Below are 13,137 nucleotides of genomic sequence, written 5' to 3'. Positions count from 1 at the left end.
CTGATCCTGAATTACATCCTGTATTATACTCCAGAGCTCAGTGTGCACCGTGATGGGGCGTGGGCACACGGCCTCTATCCGCACTTAGGTCATGTGAATGCCCGTTACTTGTGCTGTCAAGTCTGTTCTGGTTTTGAACAGTAAGTGGTGTGTACTTACCTCGCCCTCTTGGAGGTAGATGGATCCCAGGCGGAGATAGACAGAGTGCAACTCTGAGGCATCAGCCACCAAGCTGAGGGCATGCTCGTAACACTGGCGCGCCTCCCCCTTCCTGCCGCTCATGTAGCGCACGTGCCCCGTGAGCGCCCACACGTCAGGGTTCTGTAATGGGGGAAACATGATTTCTAGGCCTTGTCTGTCCCCCCCCCCCCCCCCCCCCCCCCCCCCTCCTGTATCATGAAGGGACAGGGACTCACCTGGTGGTCCACCTGTGAAGCCTCCCGCAGGTTCTCATTGGCCGCCTCAAACTCCTTCCTCAGCAGGTGCACCTGGGCACACATGAGGTGGTACCGGCAGCTGGGCCCCCCATCCGGGCACAAGAGTTCATGCGCCAGCGCCCTCTGGACAAGCTAAAGCACAAAAAAAAGTAAAATGTGCTGCAAATATAGGACAGTTGCACGTTGTGTCCCCGAGCCTCACTATTTTCAAAACCTCAGCTTGCTGTCAGTGAACAGGAACACCCAAAGGCTGTCCATGTCTAACACATCTCACAGCTGCTGGTTTGTTACAATGGAATCCTAGCCTGTGAGCAAAACCAACTGGTACATTTTACCTTCACTTTCAGGACAGGAGAGAGAATCGTGCACTGAGGGATCGAATTGTAACAAACCCTCAGCTGTGAGAAGTATCAGGGCCGTTAGTATTGGTTCCTGCTTATCATACAGACCTGCGTGGCGTTGACCTGTGCCAGGAATCTAGCGGCCTCCATGTAGATGCTGCTGGCAGACGGTGAGGGGTTGTGGTTGGCGCCGGCCTCTGCACCTGTGAATGAGAAATGTTGGGGGTCAGAGTGATGTCCAGGACCCCCCAGTACCGCAGGCCGGGGCGTCGTCATCACCTCCATCAGTTCCAGCTTTGCTTTTAGGGACCGCCGATGAAGCAGACTTGGGGGCGAGTCCTGGGGTCTTCTCCTCTGGGGGTCGGCTGCTCATAGAAAGCCCTACCGAGCCGGGCCGTCCGCGAGGAGATGGCAGCGCAGTCCTGTCAGTCCCTCCTCTAGAAGCTTTACACCATGAGGGCAAAAATAATGCATTTATAGGGATTTACTAGACTTTAGCAGCACAGAGTATTTCAGGATCTTGTGGCGGCCACTGACACGGCCACATGTGATGACGCAGAACTGTATGTGACAGGGGCAGAGAGTGGAAGGAGCGGAGTCACACAGCAGCACAGAGTATTTCAGGATCTCGTGGAGGGCACTGACACATGTGATGACGCAGAGCTGTATGTGACAGGGGCAGAGAGTGGAAGGAGCTGAGTCACACCGCAGCACAGAGTATTTCAGGATCTTGTGGAGGGCACTGACACGTGATAACGCAAAGCTGTATGTGATGGGGCAGAGAGTGAAAAGGGCTAAAACCCACAGCAGCACAGAGTATTTCAGGATCTTGTGGAGGGCACTGACACATGTGATGATGCAGAGCTGTATGTGACGGAGCAGAGAGTGGAAGGAGCTGAGTTACACAGCAGCACAGAGTATTTCAGGATCTCGTGGAGGGCACTGACACATGTGATGACGCAGAGCTGTATGTGACAGGGGCAGAGAGTGGAAGGAGCTGAGTCACACCGCAGCACAGAGTATTTCAGGATCTTGTGGAGGGCACTGACACGTGATAACGCAAAGCTGTATGTGATGGGGCAGAGAGTGAAAAGGGCTAGAACCCACAGCAGCACAGAGTATTTCAGGATCTTGTGGAGGGCACTGACACATGTGATGATGCAGAGCTGTATGTGACGGAGCAGAGAGTGGAAGGAGCTGAGTTACACAGCAGCACAGAGTATTTCAGGATCTCGTGGAGGGCACTGACACATGTGATAACGCAAAGCTGTATGTGACGGAGCAGAGAGTGGAAGGAGCTGAGTTACACAGCAGCACAGAGTATTTCAGGATCTTGTGGAGGGCACTGACACGGCCACATGTGATGATGCAGAGCTGTATGTGACAGGGGCAGAGAGTGGAAGGAGCTGAGTCACACAGCAGCACAGAGTATTTCAGGGGGGGGCTCTCGTGTGATCCAGCACACCTCCTGCCAACCCCTCTCTCACCATTGTCACCGCCCGGTTCCGCACAGTCAGACTGCTCCGCCCCTCTGTCCGCGGTTAGCGCCGCCTGGTGGAGTTTTCCTGCCTCGGAGAACGCCATCTCCATCCTGATGTCATTTCCCTGGATCTCGTAGAACAGGCCTGGAGGACGGAGAGGAGGGCGGTCAGACGCTAAGCATGATGGGAGCCGGCGGTGCTACGGGGCTCATACTTACCCAGTATAGTCCAGGCCAGGGCGCTGCCGGGGGCCACACATGTAGCGTCTTCAAAGAACACCTCGGCGTCCTGGTGACTGTCCATGGTAAGCGCTACTATACCGCACAGGAGCAGGCTGCACACAGAACGCCATTACTACACCGTAGAGGCTAATGAGGGGCCCACAAACAGACCTACCCAGGGCCCCACATCACCATGATTATTAGAGCTGCACAGTCCACTGGGCCTCATTTATCAAAACCATCTGTTCTTAGTTCTGTCTGCACCTGGGAAAGGCCTCTTTCACACTACGTTCTTTTTTTCCTTTTTGCGGGCCGTTTTTTGCATTCCGTATGCGGTGCGTATACGGAACCATTCATGTCAATGGTTCCGCAAAAAAAAAGGAATGTACTCCGTATGCATTCCGTTTCCGTATTTCCGTTCCGTTGAAAGATAGAACATGTCCTATTATTGCCCGCAAATCACGTTCCGTGGCTCCATTCAAGTCAATGGGTCTGCAAAAAAACCAGAACACATACGGAAATGCATCCGTATGTCTTCCGCATCTGTTCCGTTTTTGCGGAACCATCTATTCAAAATGTTATGCCCAGCCCAATTTTTTCTATGTAATTACTGTATACTGTATATGCCATACGGAAAAACGAAACAGAAACACAACGGATCCGTGAAAAACAGACCGCAAAACACTGAAATAGCCATACGGTCGTGTGAAAGAGGCCAAAGTTGTGTGACTACCTAAATCAGCTTTATCATTCCAATGGGAGATGTCACCCAACTTTCCAAGGCTCCTGAGGGCCAAATCTGCGCTCCTCCAGCTGCACTGAGGGGTTCACCTGTGTAAATCTTCCCGGTTTAGGGCCAAGGCCTCGTGGAAGCACTCCTGCGCTTTGATGTAGTCACCGACCAGTAGCTTAAAACAGCCGTAATCCAACCAGTGGTCGACGCGCTGACGGTCACGGGCCAGCCGCTGGAAAGGAAGCACACAGACAGGGCCACGTCAGTTATGGGGCTCATTCTGCCACTGCTATACTGCACCTATGGGGCAGATGTAGGAGGGAATGACGGTACTTAGACTACTTCGAGGGGAAGTCCTATCTAATTCAGAAAGCACCCGGAAGGATACAGGAGCGCTTACTGATTATTAATCTTCCGGCTTTGACATTGGAGGGAGTTTCCCCCCCAACAAATTGTTATAAGAAGACTGGTATTTCGATTAATTTAGCTCCGTGGTATTTAGGAAAGGACTGCCACACACTGGTGATGAGAGGTACTGCAAGCGACAGCACTGAACCTATAGGGGGAGATTATCAAACTGGTGTAAAGTAGAACTGGCTCCGTTGCCCATAGCAACCAATCAGATTCCACCTTTCATTGTCCAAAAGAGCTCTGAAAAATGAAAGGAGGAATATGATTGGTTGCTATGGGCAACCAAGCCAGTTTTCTTTTACACCAGTTTTGATAAATCTCACCCATAGGATCAGAATCAGTGGACCTGGACCCCGACATCCTCCGCATTACGTAATTTGTGATCATTCAAAATAAATATACATTTTGGGGGGTATTTTTTGCAATCCCTATATTGGAAAAGTGACCTCTTCACACTGTGCATGTTGGGTAAGGTTGTTCTATGGGAAGCCACGCCCAAAACAACCCTTGTCACGCCCCCTTTAGAAGACGGATTTTGAAAATGTCATTCGCGGCCTCGGCCTCCACCTGCAGCCGTTAGCGCGCTCTCCGCTCTTTTCTCCTCCTTTCATCTCATCTCTCGTTATCTTGGATTCATCGAAAGAAAAATCTCGGTGCGGCCGCGGCCTTCAAGGCTCCTTTCAAGAAGGCCTCCGCACGGGACGGATACGTTTCCCGCCATGTTCACAGCAGTGAAATAGATGAGATTTTAATGAACTGTCATCCACATGCTGCGGAAAAAAATCCTCAGAACGCCAATTTACATTGCGCAATTCATTGCAATTTGCGGCAGATTTTCCCGCTGCAATTAACGTCCCTGCAAAGGGTGAAATCCGCAGCATCCTGTAAGCTGACACGGATCTTTTGGGTGAGATTTGCGCTCGCTGATACCGTAAGGCCTCATGCACACACCCGTATTTTTGTTCTGCGTTTTCTGCTTGTTGTCAGTGAATAGAAACTTTCTTGTTTTTATAATCCGTCCTGATCATGTCCAACTGACACAGCGGCAGGGCCTGTTTGGGTGCGACCACGCGGCGCAGTTGTGTGGCGTTTGGAACTGCGCCCAACGGGCCCTAGTTATACTAATGAGACCACACTTTTAACGGCCCCTCCGATACCGTGCGGCCATTAACAATGTGTTGGTTTAATTAGGGCCCGGTTCTCGGTGGCAGCACAGTCACATCCCTTACAAGACAGAGCCTGATACACTGTCACGAGCCGCGCAGCTGTGTGAGCAGGACCTCACCTCCTGATAATACATCTCTGCCAGGTTATAATCTTCAGTGATTTCGGCCTCCTTGGCGAATCGCAGAAGCTGCTCGGTGTCCGTCATGGGGGCCGGAGGCGCCTCTTCTCTGTCATCAAACAGGGTCTGCAATGAAGACGATCAGTACAGCAAACATGTCGACTAAAGGGTATGTCAAACTGGCTCAGTTGCCCATAGCAACCAATCAGATTTCTCCTTTCATTTTGGACAGCTCCTTTGGAAAATGAAAGGTGGAATCTGATTGGTTGCCATAGACAACTAAGCCAGTTCTACATTACACCAGTTTAATAAATGACCCCCTTTGTGTCTACAGCTCATGCGCAGACCTATGTGTTCCCATGGTTACAGACTACAAACTCTTTGAAGTCTGGTCCTGCGATCACGTGTTAGGCTGCCCATAAACATTAGATAATGTTGGCCGTACCTATGCTCAGCGGACAGCTCTTCCTCCCACTCCCCCATACGCTTGTACATCGCACAACTGTATTTTTATGTCCGCAATTTTTCGGATTGGATGAGAAATCATTCATTTCAATGGGGCTGGATACGGACAGCAAACCTTTATCTATCAGCATCCCCACTTCCATTCTGCGGCCACACAATAGTGAGAGGGGGAAACATCCGTGTGCATTCCGTATTTTGCGTAACGGAACAGCTGGCCCTTTATAGAACTGTACTATCCTTACATGTTCTATTTGTTTGCGGAACGGAAACACGGAAACGGAATGCCCACGGAGTAACTTCTGTTTTTTTTGTGGACCCGTTAAAGTGAATGGATCCGCATACGGTCCGCAAAAAAAAAAACGGAACGAACACAGAAAGAAAATACGTTGGTGTGCATGAGCCCTAAGGGCTTGTTCACACGACCGTATGTCTTTTTCAGTGTTTTGCAGGCCGTTTTTCCCAGGATCCGTTTTTTTTTCCAGTAGTGTTTCCGGTTCCGTTCCATTTTTCCGTATGGCATATACAGTACACAGTAATTACATAGAAAAAATTGGGCTGGGCATAAAATTTTCAATAGATGTTTCTGCAAAAACGGAACGGATACGGAAGACCTACGGAGTACATTCCGTATGTGTTCCGTTTTTTTTGCAGACCCATTGACTTGAATGGAGCCACGGAACGTGATTTGCGGGCAATAATAGGACATGTTCTATCTTTCAACAAAAACGGAAACGGAATGCATACGGAGTACATTCCAGTTTTTTTTTTGCTTGCGGAACCATTGAAATGAATGGCTCGGTATACGGAACGCAAAAAACGTTTGAAGATCCGCAATACATGGGCACCGTTCCGTGGCCATTCCGCATCACGGATGTGGACCCATTCATTTTTAATGGGTCCGCAAATCTGAAGATGCAGAATGGAACACTACGGAAGCACTGCGGCCCCTATGACTGCAGGATCAGACTACACAGGGATTATTTGGAGTCTGTTACCATGGAGACACAAGTCTACACAGGAGCTGTATACACAAAACGATAGGCGGTTTTCCACCAATACTAGATGCGGAGGTCGTCAGCATTTCTCCCCCGTTCTGTACCTTGTTAAGAGCACTGTGCATCTGATCCACGAGGTAGACGTAGAGCTCGCTCAGGAACGCCTGCAGCTGATCGCGGTCCTCGAAGGCGGTGGTCTTCAGGTACTTCTCCCTCACAATCTTCACCACCGAGTGCTGCACACACACGTAGTTATTTTACCATTTAAATGTACATTTATTTTATTTTTTAGGTTTCCTTCAGGCTCATGAATACAATTCAAAGACTGCAGTGAAGACTGACAATGCCAGAGTCTGAAAGAAGCCATTTGATGACAATTCTATGCCATTAGTAGTAGTCACCCACCATCTGCTACCCACGTCTGGTACCACGTCAGGAAGGCCAGATACGATATTAATACAGGACGACTGAGAAAAATCTTACAACAGAATGAAAGGGTTAAACTCATGACCACCTTGAGCTGTTCCTTGAAGGCAAAGTATTTTCCGGAGCAGTTTAGCTCGTAGTTGAGCTGACACTTTTGTTCCTCCAGGACCTGTGGATCCACGTCTATGGCACTGGCCTCTTGCTGCTCAAACAGCTGGCAGTAGTCGTCCAAGATGGCGCTGGTTATGCTGCTGACCTGGCTGTGGTAATCTGCAACCGCCTGACGAGGAGACACACAGGTCAAGATGAATACTGCCCTAAGTATGAACAGGTACGTACGGCGAGCGCTCACCTTCTGTGCCCCGGCCGTGCGCCGACCGAGCTGAGGCCTGGCGGGTACCAGCTCCTTCACCCTGCAACGATCAAGGTGGTTTCAGTAAGTGACAGAGGAGAAGTCCCACATCTACCACCGATGTTCCAGAAGTCTAGAGACCGGCCACGAACGGCCAATCGAAAACGGGGTCAAAGAGATGCGAGCAACCTGTGGCGCTAGAGATGCTGCAAAACTACAACCCCCATCATGGCTGTCAGTGCATGCTGGGAGTCACGGTTTCACAACAGCTGGACAGCCACAGGTTGAGGATCGCTGATGTATATGAAGATTGAGACTTAAAAATATTTCAGCTCTTTCATCTTTCCCCTATTTCCCCAGGGGCTCAGCCATGTCCTCCCTCCTCCTCCTCACTGTCCTGGCTGTAGGACGACTGGCTGCAGCAGGAGCCTCCCCCCTCTTCCCTGTTTACAGCAGGAGCCCCCCCCCCTCTTCCCTGTCTGCAGTAGGAGCCTCCCCCATCTTCCCTGGCTGCAGCAGGAGCCCCCCCCCCTCTTCCCTGGCTGCAGCAGGAGCCTCCCCCCTCTTCCCTGGCTGCAGCAGGAGCCTCCCCCCTCTTCCCTGTTTACAGCAGGAGCCCCCCCCCTCTTCCCTGTCTGCAGTAGGAGCCTCCCCCATCTTCCCTGGCTGCAGCAGGAGCCCCCCCCCCTCTTCCCTGGCTGCAGCAGGAGCCTCCCCCCTCTTCCCTGGCTGCAGCAGGAGCCTCCCCCCTCTTCCCTGTTTGCAGTAGGAGCCCCCCCCCCCTCTTCCCTGTCTGCAGTAGGAGCCTCAACCCATCTTCCCTGGCTGCAGCAGGAGCCTCCCCCTCTTCCCTGGCTGCAGCAGGAGCCTCCCCCGTCTTCCCTGGCTGCAGCAGGAGCCTCCCCCCTCTTCCCTCGCTGCAGCTGGAGGCCCCCCTCCTCCCTGGCTGCAGCAGGAGCCTCCCCCCTCTTCCCTGGCTGCAGCAGGAGCCTCCCCCCTCTTCCCTGGCTGCAGCAGGAGCCCCCCCCCTCTTCCCTGTCTGCAGCAGGAGCCTCCCCCCTCTTCCCTGGCTGCAGCAGGAGCCTCCCCCCTCTTCCCTGGCTGCAGCAGGAGCCTCCCCCCTCTTCCCTGGCTGCAGCAGGAGCCTCCCCCCTCTTCCCTGGCTGCAGCAGGAGCCTCCCCCCTCTTCCCTGGCTGCAGCAGGAGCCTCCCCCCTCTTCCCTGGCTGCAGCAGGAGCCTCCCCCCTCCTCCCTGGCTGCAGCAGGAGCCTCCCCCCTCTTCCCTGGCTGCAGCAGGAGCCTCCCCCCTCTTCCCTGGCTGCAGCAGGAGCCTCCCCCCTCTTCCCTGGCTGCAGCAGGAGCCCCCCCCCCTCTTCCCTGTCTGCAGCAGGAGCCTCCCCCCTCTTCCCTGTCTGCAGCAGGAGCCTCCCCCATCTTCCCTGGCTGCAGCAGGAGCCTCCCCCATCTTCCCTGGCTGCAGCAGGAGCCTCCCCCCTCTTCCATGGCTGCAGCAGGAGCCTCCCCCCTCTTCCCTGTCTGCAGTAGAACTAAATCATTGTTAAGCCCCGCCCCATGCCTAAGCCCCACCCCCTGACTAACCCCTGTGTTCTCTGCAGAACTGTTCTGCATTATACTCCAGAGCTGCACTCACACTTCTGCTAGCTCTAGAGCTTGACTCTCCCAGCAGTCCCTGCTTGTTGTGGTGGTGGACACCAGACTGTGGAGGTAACGTCACTCACCTCAAAGCCATCTCCTCAGCCATGCGCTTAGGGACTAATGGTTTCTCCAGAGTCAGCTCCAGCACCAGGTATGTCCCGGAATCCACATATTGCTGTGGAGAGATGAGTCATGTGACCAGTCATGTGACATGTGCCGCTGATAACGGTAAAGATTCGGATCAAACCTGTTTCGGGGGGGACCATGTAATGGCTGCTTCCCCTGACTTACCTTGGCTTTCACGCAGTCACACAGGTCGTGTGCATGTAGCCTAAAACAAAATCCTGTATAAGGCCTCATGCACACGAGCGTGCTGTGTTTTGCGGTCCGCAAATTGTATATCTGCAAAACACGGATGGCGTCCGGGTGCACGGACAGCCAGTGATATAACTGCCTATTATTATCCGCAAAACGGGCAAGAATAGGACAAGTTATATTTTTATTTTTTTGCGGACCACGGAACGGAGCAACGGATGCGGACAGCACACGGAGTGCTGTCCGCATCTTTTGCGGCCCCATTGAAGTGAATGGGTCCGAATCCAAGCCGCAAAAACTGCGGTTCGGATGCAGACCAAAACAACGATCGTGTGCATGAGGCCTTAGGCTACATGCACACGACCGTATGTGTTTTGCGGTCCACAAATTGCAGATCCGCAAACAAAAAAAAAAACTGATGACATCCGTATGCCATCCGTTTTTTTTTTGGTCCGCATCCTATCCAAAAAAAAACAAAAAACGGAACGGACACGGAAACAAACAACATTCGTGTGCATGAAGCCTTATCAAGGGGTTACAGCAAAGTGCATTATCTCACATGACCACCAGAGGGCAGCACAAGTCAAGAGCTACTGGAAGGCAATGAGGGTTGATGACTAGTTTTTCGGTTAGGTGTGTGACCCTAGATCCATGCTGCAGCCTTAGGCCTCACGCACATGACTGTGTCCGTTTTGCAGTCCGCAAATTGCGGACCTGCAAAACACGGATGTCGGCTGCGTGCGGTCCGCATTTTGCGGAATGGAACGTCTGGCCCTCAATACAGCAGTCCTATCCTTGTTCGTAATATGGACAAGAATAGGGCAGGTTCTTTTTTTTTTTGCGGGGCTGCAGAACGGACATGCGGATGGGTCCGCATCAGATCCGCAAGAAATGCGGCTCGGGTGCAGACCCAAACAACAGTCATGTGCCTGAGGCCTTACGTATGTGCCCCCCTCCCAGATGTGTATCGTTCACACGTACCTGCCCCTCGATGTTAGCCGATGCCGTCCCCCCTGCTGGGTCAATGTCTGCCACCTCTGACGGTCTCAACACAGCGGACATCTGCTGAAAGAAAGAAAGCGTCTTTAAGACCCCGACCCTCGGAGTGTAAATCCACACTTCATACCCCGCCTGTGACACGATCCGCAATGTGCCGCGTGAGCTGACAGTCTACTATACACAATTACGGTTCCCTCTAACCTGCGGCACGCAAGGCGTCCGCTCTCAGCGCTGCGGTGTGATAATGGCCGTCATGTCTGGCGCCTCAAGGTCGTAAGACTCCTCTGGGCAGCAGCACTTCTCCTCCCGAGCTCCCAGGATTATAAAGGACTTACCTGTTCTCTGCGATCATCTACCAGCAGGGTTGTATAATACAATAATTCTGTTCCAGTTTCAAGATCTCTGCTAGCTGTCAGTGACAGGAGACATTCACGTCTAAAATCCTCACCTCACCCGTGTCAGTTGGACAAGATCAGGACAGGATTTTGGACAGAGTGGAAACAAGACTGCTTTCATCCACTAACAGCAAGCAGAGATCTTGAACCCGAACCCGTTGAGGAATCCAAAAGCAAACTAACCATTTTTCAATGGTAAAAGCTTTATCAAAAAACGGCCAATAGCGACCAATCGGATTACAGCATTCCCTGTGAAGTGAAAGCAGCAATCTGATTGGTTGCTTTGGGCAACGCCCCTGCTTAACGTTCAGACTTGATATTGTGAATCGGCCGCCCGTGAATGTCTGGTAACCGGTCACACGTTACGTCCTCGTGTGTGGCGCTCACCCGTCTGCTGCTGTCTTTCTCCTTGGCGCCCTTCTCGTCTCTGGCAAGGCGGCTGGGCGCCGGCTTCACGTGAGGAGAGCTGAGGCCTGGCGGGGCGGCTGCCAGTTTACTCATAAGGCTGTTCTGACGGGCGAAGTCACGCAGGACGCTGTGATGACATTTTGTCTATGAGAAAAAGAGGCAGAGGCGATCAGAGAAAGTAATACTGTGTATAGAGGGTCCTCGGACGTGTCCAGAGATGTTAGCAGGGGTGGGGGGCCTCAGCTTATAGGCTATGTACACCTTTGGGGGCAACTTATCATTATTATTATTATTGCATTGTATTCATTTTGAGCTAAAAAATAATAATTTTTCAATGTTGAGCCCTTTTCTCTGTACAGCCTTGAGATTCTCTAGTAGCATGCTCTGCATTTTCACTCTGTCAGGCAGCTCAGCTCTCTCTAACCTCTGACCTTATAAATATTTTTGATTAAGACCAATTGAAAAAAAAATTTTTAGCCCAAATTTAGTAAATTACAATCAGAAAAAACCCGAAGGTGTCCATAGCCTTTAATGACCCCCCCAAATAACATCTTCTGTACAGACTCACAGCTGAGGGTTTCTTACAATTGTATCCAGTCTAGATACATGTGTCCTGCACTGACACATTGTAACAAACTAAGAGAGATTGGTGCTGCTGATGTGCTTAGCTCACAGAGAATTTGTCAAGACTGGATGCAATGGTAACAATCCCTCAGCTGTGAGTATACGATCAGGAGAGGTTTACAGCCTCCCTAAGATACAGAACAGGAAACAAACAAGCGGGGGTATCTTGGGTAAAAATCTTTATAATCGGAGGTAATAAGAGGCTGTTTTTTTCGCGCTCCTCCCCCGTACCTTCTCCAGCACCTCTGCATCCTGATAGGCCAGAATTCTGTAGGCGCCACGCAGGCGTTTGACTCCCGGATACAGCAGGGGAACCATGTTCACATAGGCCACCCCATGGTAAGAGACCGCCGCGTCCTCGTCACCCTGCTGGTGGAGCAGAAACACAAGCTTCAGATCTACACGCTCATAGACATGGACTGTCTTGGATTGTAAGCTCTTGTGGACAGACTGCATCCTCCATTTGGAATATGATATTAACGAACCGTCCCCACGGCCTAGAATCAGCTTATTTGACTAATGTACCACGTCTAGTGTCCACCCTGCATGAATGGGAAACTTGTCCCCGAGCTACAGTGCTTGTGGTCGGTGCTAGGTGGCACCACATGGAGGCCAGAGCAATAAATGTACCCACTGCAGTGACCACTAGAGGGAGTTTACTGAAGACGAATAGAGTACAATGGGAGCTGTATAAATCCCCATGCGGTGAGCTCCCTCTAGTGGTGACTGCATGCAGCCAGAATTTCATCGTAGGTACGCTTTAGGAGAAGACCCCGCTGAGTTTTTAGGTCATTGTTACTCGGGGCACTTACTTTTTCGGCTTTTCCTGCTTTGGATTTGCCGGCAGGGGAAAAAGGGGCCCTCATTATCTCCACCGGCCAGTACCGGCACTCTGCGATCCGCTTCTGCAAACTGGGGGATTCAATAAAGTTATTGAAATATGAATGGGGCTCAACATATTGACAGCAAGCAGGTTTATTACAGTGACATGGTAAATGCTTGGAAGCCATGCTATGATAGGCTGAACACAGGGGGGCCCCATAACGGAGCCCCCCTCCTACATGATATGTATGTATGGAACCCCTGGCGGTCACCTGATCACTGCGGACTGGTCGAGGTAGCAGCGCCTCTCTGTGTCCCACGTCACTCGCTTTTTATGGGTCTCGGCTTCGACGCGGAAGTCCTTGTCCTGCAGCAAAACCAGATTATAGTGAGAACGGTGCAACCAATCGGATTCCAGTTTTCAGATCTACAACGCTGGCTGCAATACAAAACTAGAGACCTGATTGGTTGTTATGGGAAAACCCCTCCCCCCTGGTTCACCTCTTTGCGGTTCAATTCTCCGTCTTCATCTTCGTAGGGTCCTGAGAGAATGAAGGATTCTGGGATATGCTGAGCTCCTGGCGCTGAGATGCTGCTCATGGGCCACCTCTTCTGCCGCCAGACCGGCTCGCTCTCCCCGCCGCCTTTCAGGACGCCATTGGAAAAGATCAGAGTGGAATCTCTCTGCGCCGAAACAGAGGAGAGGATGCGATAATGTGAGAGAGGAGAACCCGGGACGAGCAGTGGGCAGTGGGCCTAACTGAGGGGTGT

The 13,137-nt window shown here is 51.8% G+C and overlaps 1 protein-coding gene across 5 annotated transcripts in view; it reads right to left on the bottom strand.

Annotated features, from left to right (window-relative positions):
* Positions 1-13,137, bottom strand: part of CFAP70 (cilia and flagella associated protein 70) — a 50,715-nt gene that overhangs the window by 8,637 nt on the left and 28,941 nt on the right. For 4 of the 5 annotated variants that reach the window (XM_044304009.1, XM_044304008.1, XM_044304010.1 and 1 more), the window contains 18 exons: positions 12,868-13,050; positions 12,639-12,733; positions 12,357-12,456; positions 11,776-11,913; positions 10,900-11,064; positions 10,100-10,183; positions 8,887-8,978; positions 7,148-7,208; positions 6,884-7,075; positions 6,474-6,605; positions 4,910-5,035; positions 3,312-3,445; positions 2,478-2,593; positions 2,266-2,403; positions 1,058-1,222; positions 887-981; positions 417-569; positions 160-321 (listed from right to left, as the gene is read on the bottom strand). In XM_044304009.1, the coding sequence (XP_044159944.1) occupies positions 160-321; positions 417-569; positions 887-981; positions 1,058-1,222; positions 2,266-2,403; positions 2,478-2,593; positions 3,312-3,445; positions 4,910-5,035; positions 6,474-6,605; positions 6,884-7,075; positions 7,148-7,208; positions 8,887-8,978; positions 10,100-10,183; positions 10,900-11,064; positions 11,776-11,913; positions 12,357-12,456; positions 12,639-12,733; positions 12,868-13,050 (2,331 nt within the window). The remainder of the gene's footprint in view (positions 1-159; positions 322-416; positions 570-886; positions 982-1,057; positions 1,223-2,265; positions 2,404-2,477; positions 2,594-3,311; positions 3,446-4,909; positions 5,036-6,473; positions 6,606-6,883; positions 7,076-7,147; positions 7,209-8,886; positions 8,979-10,099; positions 10,184-10,899; positions 11,065-11,775; positions 11,914-12,356; positions 12,457-12,638; positions 12,734-12,867; positions 13,051-13,137) is intronic. The other variant, XM_044304011.1, reaches the window with a different exon arrangement.

This window comes from Bufo gargarizans, chromosome 8, assembly GCF_014858855.1.
Source record: "Bufo gargarizans isolate SCDJY-AF-19 chromosome 8, ASM1485885v1, whole genome shotgun sequence".
In the NCBI taxonomy this organism is placed as follows: domain Eukaryota; kingdom Metazoa; phylum Chordata; class Amphibia; order Anura; family Bufonidae; genus Bufo; species Bufo gargarizans.
This window is presented reverse-complemented; position numbering and strand designations above follow the sequence as displayed.